General features: G+C 40.1%; 1 protein-coding gene across 1 annotated transcript; it reads right to left on the bottom strand.

Annotated features, from left to right (window-relative positions):
- Positions 1 to 3,996: 3,996 nt before the first annotated feature.
- Positions 3,997 to 15,154, bottom strand: LOC104077362 (rho GTPase-activating protein 10-like). Its single transcript, XM_009578565.1, has 3 exons — positions 15,031 to 15,154; positions 13,864 to 13,955; positions 3,997 to 4,457 (listed from the first exon to the last, which is right to left on the bottom strand). The coding sequence occupies exons 1-3, from the start codon at positions 15,138 to 15,140 to the stop codon at positions 4,369 to 4,371; spliced, it is 291 nt and encodes a 96-aa protein (XP_009576860.1). The 5' UTR covers positions 15,141 to 15,154; the 3' UTR covers positions 3,997 to 4,368.
- Between the last annotated feature and the right edge of the window lie 794 nt (positions 15,155 to 15,948).

Below are 15,948 nucleotides of genomic sequence, written 5' to 3'. Positions count from 1 at the left end.
AAAACTCTTGCTATCCTGTTTTGTTCTGGGCGCTCGCTCGCTCTCAAAAATTCACCACTATGTCTGTGGTGTAAGACCACCATTTAATTGCTTTTTTTTTTTTAATAACAAGTTACACAAACTTTTTATTGCCAAAAATCCTTGCACCTGCCTTCTGTTTGCTGAATTGTCAGAAGGAAAGAATAGTAGAGGATCAGCAGTGTTAAGAAAAATTTCCCATATGTTTACAAGCAGATGTATCTGTCATATGCTGTTCTAGAACGAAGAAAACACTATCACTACTTAAAAACGTAATGAAACTTGTAATCTGACCTCAAGCTGGGACACTGCTTTCTTTCAGGTATCTACAGAGACGGGGAGTTTATGATGAGTACAGTATTACTAAGATAGAAAGGAGTGAAAAAAAATCCCCTTTCATTTCAAAGATTTTGCTAGGTAAAACACGCCATGCCATAAGGTTTTTCAAAGAACACTTTAATTGTAGATGTCGATAGGATGAAGTTTATTTGGTGCTTACCTGTGGTTACTGCAAGCACAGATGAGGGCACACTGTTGAACTCTTGATGTAGAAAACGATGTCCAAGGCACATTCAGCTTAAAAGGTGAAACGCCAGTGAAGACTTTCAGTTAAACCGTGTTTAGCACTGGTGCATTTACAGCCTGCATAAGCCCTCTGTCAGCAACTTTTCTCTTTAAATTGCAAACCAGGTAAGAATTGTGAAATGGGTTAAGAGAAAGAAAACAAGGAACAGAGCATTGAGAAAGGCAAGTTTCTCCCCGAGTCTTTTCTGTGATACAATTACAGAGGCTTGGCTAGCAAAAGCTGTAAGCAATGTAGCAGGAATACTTACTTTCATTACAGGGCAGATCAATCAGCCAATGAGATTTTTCTTTCACTCCTGATGAAAGACGACATCAGAAGGAACCCTGCCATGAAGATCAGCTGGGACAATGATTAACAACATTCAGCAGCCTGAAAACCCCAGGGTTTTTCAGCCAGCAGAGTGAAAATGCTGCCCGGCCAAGGCGCAGAGCTGCGCGCTGTCCAGTGACTTAACACGGGCTGTAAATACCTACTGATCCCAGCCAGCCAGGAGCCTCAGCTTTTTCCATTAATTATTCAGCAAACACACATTCAACCTTAATCCCCAGGCTGAGGGATTCAATCTCTGGCCCCACAGTGATGGCAAGGCAAACGTCATTTTGCAGAAAAAACACAAAATGTGGTTTTTTCCTAATTCACCCTCTCTAATTTTCAGCCGGTGTCATGCATTCACTACCAGGAGTCTCAGCTTTTGAAAACTGACAAGTACGTGCCCCTGCGCACAGTAACCAGCGCACAGCAAGGGAGGGGGAACCCAACCTGAGGATTAAGCTGAACCCGTACCCACAGCTGTGACACGAAGGCAGTTCCCCATGCGAGGACGGAGTCGGGCCAGACCCACGCAGAACCACCGCTCCTGCTGCCAGGCCAAAAGAGAAGAGCCTGTCAACCAGCTTTCTCCACAACTGATTCCCCGTCCTCCTTCCTGCCTGACTTTAACAGTGCATTACTCTGCTCTTCCCAAATCTACCAAGCCATGGAAAAGACAGACAAGAGGCATGCCCTAAGGCCCAGCTTCAGGAAAGAAAACAACCTCAAAGGATGGGAAAGGGGCCTGACTTACTTTATATGGTATTTAATTTTTAGCATCCTTTAATCTCTACTTCCAAACAGTCAGTACAAGGGCATCATTTACAGCACTGCTCAGCAGTGAGGACGAAGAACGAGCTGTGCCATGGCTACTCAGCTGTACAAGTCTGGACTCGGCATTAGTATGACCGGGCTGATGTGGAAACCCATATGGTGGGTAGCAGTTACCACAACTAAATTCCTCAGCGGCAGTGTGGTTAGCCTGAAAGCCAGATCTGATCTGGCACAGCTCACACCACTGCCTTTAGACAACGTCTAGGACGTGAGAAAGTTCGGATTAGTGTTACCTCCGCTCGGTGTGTCATGTCTCAGTTTTCTTCTTGTTTGGGTTCTGCGTGGCTCCAGAAGTAACAGGAGTCTCAAAACATCTCACCTAAAGGCAAATAGGGTCACAGGACTGGCTGGAAGAGACACTAAGTCTTTTTATTCCTTCTCTATATATCTGCCTTTTTAAATCACCTCAGTTAAAAGGGGGGGGAGGGGGAAAAAAAAAAAAAACACAACCACCACCAAACCACAAAGCTAGAGCTGAGAAATACATTGAGAATTTTGGAAGACAGCAGCCAGAACAAGATCAAACACGCACTGCACGTTTAAAACAACAACAAACCAAACGGAAGTGACTTACAAAGCTTGTAAGCTTCAAGTTATCACAGCTTCGCTATCTGACAAGCCAGCATACTTAGCTGCCATGCCTACTAGGCTAATACCAAAGATTTACAAATTCTGCCTCTTCTTTCAACATTTTCCTCTAACTGGTAGCCATGAAAACTGAGTCTGGCCACACAAACACCATCCTGCCTCCAGAATGACTCTTTAAGGCCACAAATGAATTGATAGAGCTGTGGGCCCAGGCGACACGATACCCAGCCACAACAGTGCTTTGCCATGTGAACAAATCCGAGTAAGGAAACCTGCAATCCGTTGGTGTATGTATTGGTGCAACTGTGTCCTTAATACTGAGTCAAGGAGCAAATTAAAGAACTGGATCTCCTTCACAGAAGTCCGAAAGTCATCTTCAGTGCTTGGGCCACTTAGCCACTATGCCAAGGCAAGAATTGCCTTAAAAGCTGCATGGCAGAGAGTCACTGCTCAAATACCCCGAGAACACACCAAATGAAACTCCTCCAAGCTATGAGGTTTAGTGCTGGAGAGCTGTACTGACTTGGCCCACCATTGCTCCATCTGGAAATGATTTGTGCATATTCCAATGGTCTACGCAGTCTGGGCAAAGGAACAAAATAATGGTATGGAGTTAAATCTTAAGGGGGAAAAAAGCCATCCCAACCCTAAGGCAGCATTAACCATTAACTGGTTTACTAATCACATTAGTTAGAAAAACTTGCAAGCTAAGTATATCTGCAGTAAATGACTCAAAATCCACAGAGTCCAATTTAACAAATAAGTGAGCCTATATTAGCGTGTCATCCCGTCACATTTTCCTGCATCCTCTCCACTGCCTCCCAGAGGGTCTTAGTTGAAGGAGAGAAAAATACAAAAATTACTGATAAACTGCATGTAACTTTTTTTTTTTTAATCACAAGGCACAGATTTATACACCACAAGATTTCTGGAAGCTTCTTCTATGACCACAGATAACTCTCTTACTACTAAAATAGTTCTACAAATTATGAGGCAGCTACTTGAGGATTCTGATACTATGAAGTATCATTAAGACCTTTCAACTGACAATTACAGGGGAAGAAGAAAGGGAAGCTCAAGGAGGAGCTAGACAGACAGACAACAGATAAAATGCAAGATGCCTCCAGGATGCACAAGGATCATAGCCAGAGATTCTCTTTTCCTTTTGGCTTGAGCTTGCAGAGTTGCCTATTTTAAGTGAGGAAAGTTCTCCATCCATTTTGGAGCCTGCTTGAGGCTGACTGCATACAACTGCCAATAATTATTTCACGTCATAACTTACAGAACCAGAGCAAAATATTCTCCAACATAGGAATGACTTAGATCAAATAGCAAATAACATTTTATTTCATTTACAGTGACATTTCTGAGTAGCAAAGGAACCATGACATACAGGAGCCTGTAATAAAAGTTCATGTGTCTTATCTTTATAAAATAAATGAAATCATACACACAACATAAACGAATGTGTTCTTGGAAGACATTTGAAAAATGTCATGTCTTGATACCTATTATTTTACTTACTGGTGTCTGTTCTGTACTGTCTATTCCACTTTGAAATATAATTTAATTGTCAGCATGATAGCTTTTTTATCCAACAGTACTTTCCAAACCCAAATAATACTCCGTTGAAAATGCTGGTTATCAATGCATAATCTCCAGGACACTAAGTTTATAAAAATCTTCTTCAACCGATAGTTAAGTCACAGATCAACCAAATATTTGACTTAAAATGCTAGTTATCTTGCAAACAAACATACCACTACTGCTCTTTACAATTGAAAAAAGCAGCCTATTAAAAAATTAACCTATCCCTCCATCCCCCTTTCTTGTCTCCCCACCCGTTCCAACCCTTAAAGAATCTTTTTTTGTAATTCATATTTGGCAACACTTAATGTCTTTATACAGATTAGGACCTTCAACCCATAGTCAGGCTCTTCGTTGATTAAAAGCAGTCACAAAAGTAGAGAGAAGTGACCATAACAAAAATCCATGGATACCATGTACACCTTCTTGGCGTTCAATGCACAAAGCTATAAAAACTGAACATAATTTTGTGGAATAAGTCCTCTCTTGCCATTTAGCGTGCCTTCTAGCCATCCTGGTTCTCTGGAAAATTGCACTGCAAAAGAAAAGGAAAAAAATTACTGCATCTTTTTATACTTGAATTAGTACCTTTAGCTTCAGCTCCATGACACCAGGCAAAGCATCCATAAAAACATCCAGTCATCTGCAATGACCAGTTTTAAGAATCTGGCTAGGAGAGATGAAGAGGATGATTAACTTAACTTAAATACTTCCATAATATAGGTGCTTGAACTATCTTCTGCAAAGTATATATGGTGAAATAGCTTTTAGGTGCAGGAGACATTAAGGAAACAGTTAATGGAACTTAGGATGGGTTTATAAAAAAAGAAAATCTAGACGCCTTTGCGGAGAAGTCAGAATTCGTATCCAACAGTGGAAAACAATTTCAGTAGCTGGGGGCAAAGCAAGACCAGAAACCTGTCTTGAGCAGAGGTGATTAATGTGGAAGCTCGGAGCCACAGAAAAATGGCATAGGACCTTACTCTGCATGAAAAGTAAGCATGTAAAGGATTATAGGGGAAATAGAAATGAACCAGATCTCACTCCACATATCATCTCTTCACAGAGTAGAGCTGCTATTGGAAGAGACCAACGGACAAACTCCGAATCATTCTTCTGGTTAAATCCTCTCTCTGAAATTCAAATACATAGTGCTATTCACAAAACGCGAAGGAAAGGCTTGAAAGATACACCTTGTTCCTTATTGCCATCCTAAGTGTTTACCACTGCTGATCCCAAAGTTTATGCAAGGGTATCCGTGAATCTAAAATAAGAAAAATTTCAGCTCAGACTCTAAATGCCCCACAAGTTATTCTGTGAGCAACAGAACTAACGAAATCTGGCTTCCTATATACATTTTGACCACATTTGACAGGAAGTTTAAAAAGAAGCGTAAGCCTCATTTCTTTGGAAAACAGACTAAAAAGTCCTCAAATTCCCCTATCCAATTTCTTAGAAGAATATGATACAGGTACCTACTTACCTATGTAACTGTAAAATCCCACACTCTTAGCGACCTACGATATTCTCTACCATGTTAATTTATCCTCACAGTGCTGCTGAGACAGACATTATTTAGGGAAGAGATCAGACAAATGCTGAAACGTGCTGCCAGCCATGTCAGTGCTTTATTTAAAACACATTAACACATTGGGGAATGTGATATTTGTAGCCTTCTACAAATCAGGGAAATAACAGTTAAGAGAAAGCAACATGTTAAGTCTCACTTTTCAAAAGCACTGTAAGGCTCTAAATTTGAGCACTTAAAACATACTTTCCCCTAGTTTTTTCCTTGTGTCCTATTATTGTCAGTGAAGCTAGAAGCTGTGCTCAGAAACCACAGTTTAAACAACAGCTATACCTCCAAGGAATCCAGAAAACAAAACTGCTTCCAAATGACACTGACAGTTTAGATTCAGATCAAAAGTCTGGGCTTGTATTTATAATGAATATGTTTGACAGAAAGATTCCAAAGGAGAAAAATACATAGACAATTACCTTTCAAGATCTCTGCGCACACAGTAACTTACATTACTATTAGTAATTAGCAGGCCCTCCTCTCCCTTTGTCACTTTTATTCCACAATTACAGAGTACACATGCATTTGAAACTGCATCGCTGACACCACCACAAACCTCCCTCCAGAAGCTCCACCGCAGCGGCTCTAATTCTACCCTTTCCAGCAAATACGCCAGCAGCTCCAGCGGGCAGCCAAACCTCGCCCTGAAGTCTCCCCCATACCGACGGAGCACATCATATTACAGGAAACAAACTCCAAAAAATTACAGATTAGGAAGAAAAACAACTAGAAAACCTGGAAGTAGGGAATTTCTACTTGGCCTCTGGAGCTCAACCTCAATTTACGTTAGAGAGAGGATAGATATTACTGGCATACGAGTCTAGAAATCAAAGGTCTATGCAAAATGAGGGTAGCCCTCATCTGAGGGGATCACACTAAAACTTAAATTTACCTAAAATTTACCCAGGGGAGGAAATGCTCAAACTATGCTGAATCACTTGGCTCACCACAACAGCAAATTTCAAAAGAAATATTTTCTAAACAAGTTTGATAACATAATACTGAACTCTGCACACTGCAGCACATTCAGAGATAACGCACAATGGCCAAGCAATTGGACTTGAGTGACAAATACCATTTTCACCCCAGAAGACTGGACATGGATGGTACAACGGAGCTCTGTGCTTGGGAAATTAAATATCGTACATGTATGTTACACAGCTCTGGGCCTCGTTATTCGTTAGCAGAAGTTTCTTCTAGACTCTCTGAAGACTGAGGAAAGAATCAGCACTCGATTACATGCAAGATCACCATTTCTAGAGATCAGTCTTTTTTTAAAAAACGCACGAAGAAGTAATTCTTAATATTCAGCAGCGGTGGCGACTGTCATATCGGGTAAGACTTCTGCCCCTATTCAAATCACCTTACTCAAGAAGGGTTAAGATACCCATGTACATCACTGACAACTTCTGTAGGCAAATGGTATTAATGGGGAAGCTGTCCAAATGTATAGCTGCTTCAAGCTCCGATGATCCTGTTTTCTTTGCTAATCTGTTTCCAAAGTTTAGTGTACAACAGCATTCATTTAAAATAAAAAACACTTTACCACACAAAAGACATTTTGCTATCATGCACAGCTCTTCTTAAACCCAGGACACAGGCTATTTCTGAAAAAATACCCTGCTCAAGAGAAGATGTTCCGTAGTGTCCCCTTTCTGTCATTTCTTCTCCGTCAACAATTACAGTTCTTAGCACTTTCTCAGGCCTGCCTCATTTAAAAATACCTTGCTGCAGAAACCACACATTTGGCCTTAAAACTACAACTCATTATCGGACCAAGTATCCCATAGGACTAAGTCTTATGTTGGCTAGGGATCGGAGAGGAAACCACTTGTAGTGTAAAAGATACAGTGCAGAGAACTAAAAATTACGTATTTTTGGCAAGGTTTAACAAGAGTATAGCAAGACTGCACAACAAGACCAATCAAAGAACCACCACCAAAAGCCATCATCTCTTAGGACAGTAGAAATAGCAGCAAAGCTGAGAGCCCAGAGTGGGACGGCAGCTTCCCCAATATCTGCTGCAAGGCCATTTCAGCAGTCTCACTCTAGTGGAGACAAAGTGTAGAGAAGGAGAATGTCTGACCATCAGTCATGACGGCAAGCACTACAGAACAATCACGCCAACTCAAACGGACAAACAAAATCAACAGACTTTCAACTTGCAATGAGATCTCTACGTAAAAGCTTTTCTGATTTCATCTAATCAAGAAACGCAGTAAGGTCAACTTGGCATTTGCAGCATTTCTTCTTACTTCTCTGTATTCTCCATAGGAAGTAGCTTCAATATTGCCAATGTTACAATTATCTAACTGCAAATGCATAGAATTTGCAAGCAGCTCTTCCCAGAGACCCAATGCTATAAGCAGACCTTGTTCTGCTTTGGCAGCTCAAAAGTTTCACGGGTCTCAACTACAACTGAGACCAAGACTCATTTCCACAGTGGTATTAGTTCATTGCCTGGGTGCCACTAACTTTAGCAGGACTGAATCAGACACTGATTCACACTGATTTCCACACCTTTGTGGAAACTAGCTGTTTTGGGAGGAAACAGAAACGGGGGAGGCAATCTAACATGCATGGTGCCTGGCACAAGAGGGCCTCCCTTTCTGATGGGACTACTTTACCAAACAAAGTAATGACCTCAACGAGCTACATAAATGACGATTGCATTTTGTGGGCAACAGAAATCTCACTGCTAAGACCATTACAAGACCAGAATACACTTCCACAGAACTCAATCACGCTGGCCAATTTTTCACCAAGAAATTAAATTAAAGCAACAAAATGTGCTTGCATACCCTCTGTGTTTAGAAATCTCTGTGGGTTTTTGAAACAATCCCTATGGGGAAAGCTGACTGCAGAAATACACAAATATTTAGCATGCTTAGGGTTAGCATGGAATTTGAAATTTTAAAACTTGCTGTTTTCCTTAAGTATGTTGTGAGAAGCAGAATTATCTTGTGGACCAGACACAGGGCTAGGAGTCAAGGGGTCTTATTCCTGACTCTGCTAAAGATTTACTGTGTGACAGTCTGCCTATAAGGGCTCAGGCTTGTGAACGAAAGCAAACACACTTAGACACCATGACAAATTAGTGAAGGTGGAATTCAGCTTGCAGACTGAGACTTCCCTATACAGAAGTGTCTAAGCTCCTATTACAGCTGGCGGAGATCTAGTCAAACACAATGAATAGAGAGAGCACCCAAAGAATAATTTGGCTCGCTCTAAAATAGAGCCAAGTGGTTGGTCAGCTGAATTGCTGCTGAGTTCCCTGTGCTGTAACTTGGTGAACTGTGTGTAGACATTGAGACTCCAGGTCTTTCTCCTGAGCTGATTCCCATCCCACCTGACTGCTGAACATCTCTGACAGGCACACACACACACACGCAACCCCCAGCTACAAGGTTTTACGCATCAGTTCAAACATCTTCCATTTTAACATTTCTCTTCCGGAGACCACTCCACAACACTGTTGGCAGGAGCAAAGGCAGACTGGTTAAGGTCAAACTACCTTCAGTGACTTTTTAAAACTTCTAGCAAAGTCAGTAGGAATTTGGTAGTGCTCATCTGGTACTTTTTATTGGTAAAGTGATTGTAACTTTCAGCAGCAGTTTGAGGTAACTACCTCCAGGTATCTGAAAAGGAGAACATCTGTCCGCAGCCTGTACACTCAGTTTCTCCAGGTGTAAAATGGAGATGATTAATGCACATGAAAGTTTCCAAGTGCTTTGAAATCCACAGACGAAAGGTGCATAAAGAAGTAGATTTATCCTCATTTTTACCTCAACAAAAGAATTATTTGCACATACAGTGCAATATAGTATTTTGGGAGTACTACTTCTCTTTGATGCAAATCCTTCATTTGTCAGTACCATAAAGAAAGTCAGTCCAGAAGCCACAGCATGAGTAAGAGGGAAGAGAGTGCCTTGGAGTCAAAACCAGGGACATTAAGTAAGGCTGGCACTTTGTTACACTAGGAAAGATAGAGAGGGACAACAGCAGCTATGTGAACACGGCTTTTTCTGTTCCTACTGTGCTTGGTAGGGACGATGGGTGCCACACTTTTCCTGAGGAAAATTACTGCAACAAAACACTTTCTCCATTTTCCCCATATTTTCTCTCTGCTAAAACTTGATTTTAAAAATTGTAAAAAGCTTTGATGAGAGCTATCTTGACAAGTTTTCAGGAAGCCTTCCTGCTAGCAATACTGCCAAGGAATTTTGTTGTGTAAACACCATTTACCCTATCTAAAACACTTCTCCCTAGTGAAATTCCCGTTTACTGACTTCTAAGCAGTCTCTTTCAAGAACCAGAAATTTAATAACACTTGGCTCCAAGGCTGGCAAGGTTTCAGTGCCAGGCAGTCTGATTATTCTTTCCACGATTATTGGGAATGTCTGCTTCAACAACAACAACAAAAATATAGAGCCAGCATATGTCTCTCACAATCTCAGATCATACTCTGCTTCTTCCCGTATGTGCCCTTATCCAGCTGCAAACTCTTCAAGCTTTGCCTCTAACCACTTGAATTATATTGTTATGTGCTGTCAATAATACAGCCTGCAGCAACTGGGAAATAAAAATATTGGCACAGCCTAAGGTAAATTGAATTAAGATTTAAAAAAAAAAATCCAGTGGATATTGTTCCGATTACATTATTCATTTTCTTACACAATTCAATTAAATAGAAAACTTTGCCTTTTCTTTTTAACTTACCAGATGGCACCTTAGCGTTTATATTCTACGACACTTTAAGGGAAAGACTGTGGGATTCGGGGTAGTACAACGTATATGCAATATTGAAAACACCTGAATATGCAAATCTTCAGATTCTATACAGATTCCTATCAGGTGGTATAAAGCTTAATTTTAAATATTAGTAAATCTAACCTTGTCAGCCTGCGACACAAACAGGTATTTTTTTCCCCATTTAGAAACAGGAAATGGAGCCAGGAGTAAAGGTGACACTCTGACCTTCCTGCACCAACATTACATTTAGCAGCTATGACAGGTGCAAGACTGTACTTCACTAAATGCCATTATCCTGTCTCAGGCTAGAGCAGCCAGAAGGATTCATCTGGGATAATAACAGGTAAGAGAGAACTGCTGCAATCAACATCTATGGACCAAGAGAGATGAAACAGAAGAAGAACAGGGAAGGGAACTGAAAAAGAGAAGGAAACAAAGCTGAACAGAGAGGGAAGAGAAAGGAAAAAACTCAACAAACAGTGAGAGGTGAAAGAGGGAGGATTAGAAAAGTGAGACAGGCAGGGTGGAGAAAGGAGAGATGGATAAAACCTTCACTAATGGAAGCAGCGCTTTTTAGTAGACATTAATTTAACAGTTACTTTAATGGTTGATACTAGCTGTATGTCAACTTGATTGATGCGTTGTCACTTTGATAGTTAAGGTTATTGGTAGAGATGCAGAATTGATGTATTATTACTTTAATTCTTCATTTGGGGGCTTTATTAGGGCATATGGGAATTTAAATTGAGTAACTAAAGAACCTGAATTGATTCACTGGAATCTGATCCCAGCATAGACACAAGGGTGCGTAGCGCAAAAAGAAAAAGCCTACGCGAAGGCATTTCAGAGGTTTCAGATATGGAGACTGGTCTGCACTTCTAATGAGAATACCTTTCTATACTGACAGAGCCATCCATGACATAACCTTTTGGGAACCATTATGGAATGACCATTAAGATACTACATACGTTCAGTTACTGCCTTATTACCTGCATGCTCTCCTCCTTTTTTCTGCCAGTCCACAGCCTACCTAAGGCTGAAAGCCCTGCAGGGCAAGGACAATGCCTATAAAATAACCAGGATACAGTGGAATAAATCAAAACAAATGTATTTAAGGAAATGTGATCCTTCCCATTGGAAATCTGCAATTAGGTTTTCAAAATGCAATCCCCATAACCTTTTCCCAAGCTTCCAACCTTATTTGTATGATGATACGGAAAAAGAGTTACAGTTGAAACATCTCTTCACAGCTGCCAAAGAGTCAAATTCCGTACTTGTTCTTGGACAATCCAACTCTCTAGTTGAAAAACTCAACTCAGGCTGTAATGCACCAAAACCATGGTAGCTTTGCCGTAACTTTTAGCGATCTCTTTGCACAGGAAAAGAATCTTAACATTGCTTTCACACAAACGCACAACACAAAGCAACTGCTTCTTGAGAGACTTTCTTATCCCATGCCAACACAACAGGTGTGCAACCCTTGCTGTTCTGTGTTAGAAATGCCTCTCTTCTATGCGTCAGATCTTCTCCCCCATGCACTAGATTTTTTTCCTGTACACAGTTTTATGTCTGCTGAAGATCCCTATCAGTCATGTTTTAAAAAACTTAAATTAAAATAACTGGTGTTAGAGACTTTAAAAAGAGCAATCATTTAGCTAATTCATCTTTAAAAGGTTTCCCACCTAACTTGATTCAGACGTGATTTGCCTGCAAGGTAGCTCTAATAGGAAACATCAAGTATGATTTTGTAAAGTGGGTGCTAGTAGGGAAGAACCTAGTGGGGACCCCAGACCACCTTATGCTACAAAAAAAGTAGAACTGAAGTCTGGACCAGGCTTATTTATTAATTTGCTCGGGAGGAGGCAGAGGACAGGGATGTCCTATGCTCTGTCTGCTTTAAAATAAGCATCACAAAGAAGGGGAAGGAGATGTCTGTCTGTGCTATTTTTTTGTTGTTGTTGCTATACGCGCTAAAAAAAAAAAATTCTGCGGAGCTTCCCATTTGTTTCAGCTTGTTAAACAAATTAGGAACATTCTACTGGGGCTGGGGAGGACAGGACGAAAATATTTTCGTTTATGATAAAAACTTTCCCACACACACTTTTGATCCAGTGCTAACAGAGTTAACATGGTGCACTTTGGGAAATAAAAGACATATTTAGTTAGGTTTTTAACTGCAAGCCTGCAGGTTGACGTTTTCCAGCTGGTTTAGACTGTGTACTTTTCTCTTTTTCCTGCTGGATGTAAACTGTGAATTTGGAATACTCCTCCTTTATTGAACATCCAACCAAAGATTCTCACATGTGGTATTTGAATGACTGGGCAGTGCATTCCCTAAGTGCATTTGGTCATGCAAAATTAAATACCACTTTCCCTCTGGAAAGCATGTATCAGATTTCTGACCTGGTAGCAAGCTAAAAGCTGACACTGGGTGAGAAGAAAACAGGCATGACTGCAGAATTTCCAGATTCTTTAGAGCCCAGTATGCCTCTTACTACCCCTGTGCCTCTAGACAGACTGAAAGACTGAAATAGTGGTCTCAGTACTCACAAGGTTCTTAGGGATGTAATTCTCAGACCACTTTGAATCCCCCAGTCTGCACAAAACTTAGATGAGGATTCAGCCAAATGTAAGAGTCTTCTGGTTTTTATATGAATGTAATTTTTTATCAAGGTCTTGTAACAAACAACTGTCTTACCGTGCTGCTGCTATAAATTAATTTCTGCTTAGAATTATTATTAAATTGCATTCAAGTAACAAGAATTGCTGAATTTGTCTAGGCCCTGTTGAGCCATTCCATACCATCTCTTTCTTATAATAGGAATTTTCTTGCGATAGGAAGGAACTACGTTCTAATGTCGTCTTCTGCGTCTTCAGAGTTTGTATTACAGTAGTCATTGGCATAAGGTTTAAAAACTAAAACCGTTCCTATCAGTTTGAAGTCCCTGTGCAGTTGCTGAAGAGTAGAGCCATAGAAACTCACTGAGGAGCAACACAGTCTTGAGCACAGGAATCACCTTCTGGATGTTAATATGTAATACTATATTTGGGTCCACAGAAATTTTTAAATACAGGCCTTCATTCTGCACCTCAGTGAATATTCCTTTTTCTACAAGTCATACACACACTAAGGCACCCCTTGATCCAAAAAGTAAACACTCCCTTTTCTCTCCAGTGATCACCTGATTTACCTGGAGCTCTGCTTGCTTGAAAATCCTTAAACAGATTTTTTTTTTTTTTTTTTTGTTTAAATGAAAGCCCGTATGTTATTTTACAACGACAGTTCACATTTAAAAACATACAGTTTCTTAGGCCAAGATGTTTTTCTCTATTGCTGAATAACCTTTTTTGGTTCTACAACACATTTAAATGCTGCTGAAAAATTAGGCCAATTGAAAGTGTCTACTCACCAGAAATCAAAGACATTGCCTCACAGTGCTAAGTATATGCTAAGTAGCTTCCGCGTACTAGAAATCTTCTACGTCACCAACTGTGTGCCGTCAGCAATGTTGGCAGAATAGCAGTTAGGCTTGTATTTTTACCCAAAGCCATTTTTGCAGTTTTGTCAATTTGTTTTTCATTGCTTTGTATTTACTCAAGCAGTACTTACCATCTTCAAAAATTGCTCCTATCTGAAATGATAATTCAGAGCTATGTTCTGCTTCGCATGGATAAACTGCTCTTGCTTTTCGGTGGGCAACGCTGAAAAATGAAATTATGAATTATAGTTATTTTTGACTGTTATGTACAACATTACTAGAATACTGAAGATGCTGTTTTGTCCTAAATGAAGCAAGATTTCTAACATTTCAGGCAGCCTTTTAGAGGTGTTCTCAGGATGCTCAGTAATAAGCCATCAATATGAATTTGTCCAAAGTCCTCATTTCTCCAAGTATCATAAGCAGAGATCTTGGAATATATAAGTATTTTTGGCACGTCTTATTTAATCACGCCTTTGCGAACTGACAGTTTGCTGCTGCCCAATGATGCTTTGTTTAGACACAGCACCCACACCATTAAATCATCTTTTGCTCAGCCCAGGCAACAACTACACATAAAACACTGGGAAAGATTCTCCCTACCCCCAAGGAACTTGCAGTCAAACAGACAATGCAGTTCTGGTGCAAAATGGTTGACCAGTAATGAGAAATGGAATTTTGTTACCAAGTGTTGGAAAGAATTTATGAATATGCCCAACTACTTTAATTAGAACAGCAAATAATATAAAACTTGAAGGAAAAAGCTAAGGTGGTGAAGACCTGCAAAGGAAGAAGTGAAAATACTTCAAAAGATGGACAACACGGAAGGAAGCAGGAACAGGATGGAAGGAAAGCAGGCCAAAAGAGTGAAAGAAAAGAATGAAACCACAGAGACAGGTAAAGACATGGGAAAGTCTTTCAGAGGCAAGAAGGCTAGGTTGAGAAACTTAAATTTGACATGGGTGGCTATGTAAAGAAAGAATCCGTGTTTTAAAAGACACTGTAAGAGAATCACTGCAGTAGAGACACACTATGAATTGATCACCCAAATCAAAGTCTGCTTGTATTAACCAACAAGCCACTGGCTCAATCTGGGTGCCTTCTACAAAAAAGGTGTTGAAAGGAAAAATAAGACAAAATAGACAGTTATTTTATTCTGTCAAAATCGCTACGGTTCCATTTCGTGATTTGAAATAATCATTCACATACTGCAGAAGACATGAATTAGCTGTTTTTAAAAAGATACAGAAAAAAGGAGGCAAATAAAAAACCAGCAAAAGTTGAAGTGTACATCATACCTTTCCACTGCTCTGTCACTCCCAGTGGCAGGATTAGGGAAGAAGAAAGTGGATGGTGCAGTATTTGTGGCAGCTGGATTAGCAGACGGAGTATTCATCCACGAGACCATCGATGGGCGGCTTTGACCAGGACTAAGAGGAAATATATTCAAGGCAGAATTAACAAGGTGAATAAAATTTCTTTTCATACCAAAATGTTTGAATCTTTATAACTAGATAAGTAGTTAGATTCTCAAATTCAAAATCAATAATAATATCAAGCTGATTTTGCAGACATGGCCATCATATCATTCTGCATTTCCTCCTTGAAAGTGTTTCTCCTACATGCCCTACATCCTAAGCTAAGACGAATTACCTGAGATGTATGACATAACCAATAAAAAGACAAAATTCCACATTCCTTATCTAATAAAGACAGATACAATGAAACTGCATCTAGCAGGCTATTATTTGAGCTGCCACTTTGCCTGTACAAGTTTTGATGAATCTATTTAAAAATCTTCTCAGTGCTGTACTAAGGCATGTACGACTGGGAAGATTTCAAAAGAGGCTGCAGCTATTACAACATTGGGATCACGATGCTGGCTCTGCATTGAGATCTCATTCGCATAACTGCGTAGATACTGCCTCAGTGGCTGCCCTCACGAACACGCTGTTCAAAGACTTATTAAACTAATGGCTGAACACATAGTTGCCACAAGAGGAGAAGAAATAGCAGCCAAAGTTAAAACTTTCATTTTTCGTTGAAAAACATACAAAGTCCTCCCCAACATAAAGAATGTTCCTAATTTTACACCTTAAAGAACTAAAGCGTTCCAGCACTGGAAGGCTTTCTTTCACTGCATGGACAAAACAACAAATAGTCCAAACATTTAATGTCAGCATATCTTTGGAACAAAGAGCTGGACTTCAAGCAGT

Source organism: Fulmarus glacialis, unplaced genomic scaffold (assembly GCF_000690835.1).
Source record: "Fulmarus glacialis isolate BGI_N327 unplaced genomic scaffold, ASM69083v1 scaffold44365, whole genome shotgun sequence".
Classification (NCBI taxonomy): Eukaryota; Metazoa; Chordata; class Aves; order Procellariiformes; family Procellariidae; genus Fulmarus; species Fulmarus glacialis.
This window is presented reverse-complemented; position numbering and strand designations above follow the sequence as displayed.

What these genes read in the sequence shown, in the direction of transcription:
- LOC104077362 (XM_009578565.1), bottom strand. Translation starts at nt 15,140, where the DNA reads ATGGTCTCGTGGATGAATACTCCGTCTGCTAATCCAGCTGCCACAAAT. An exon ending in AGTGACAGAGCAGTGGAAAG is followed by an intron (nt 13,956 to 15,030) that starts GTATGATGTACA and finishes TTCATTTTTCAG; the next exon opens with CGTTGCCCACCGAAAAGCAA. An exon ending in AGGAGCAATTTTTGAAGATG is followed by an intron (nt 4,458 to 13,863) that starts GTAAGTACTGCT and finishes TTTCTTTTGCAG; the next exon opens with TGCAATTTTCCAGAGAACCA.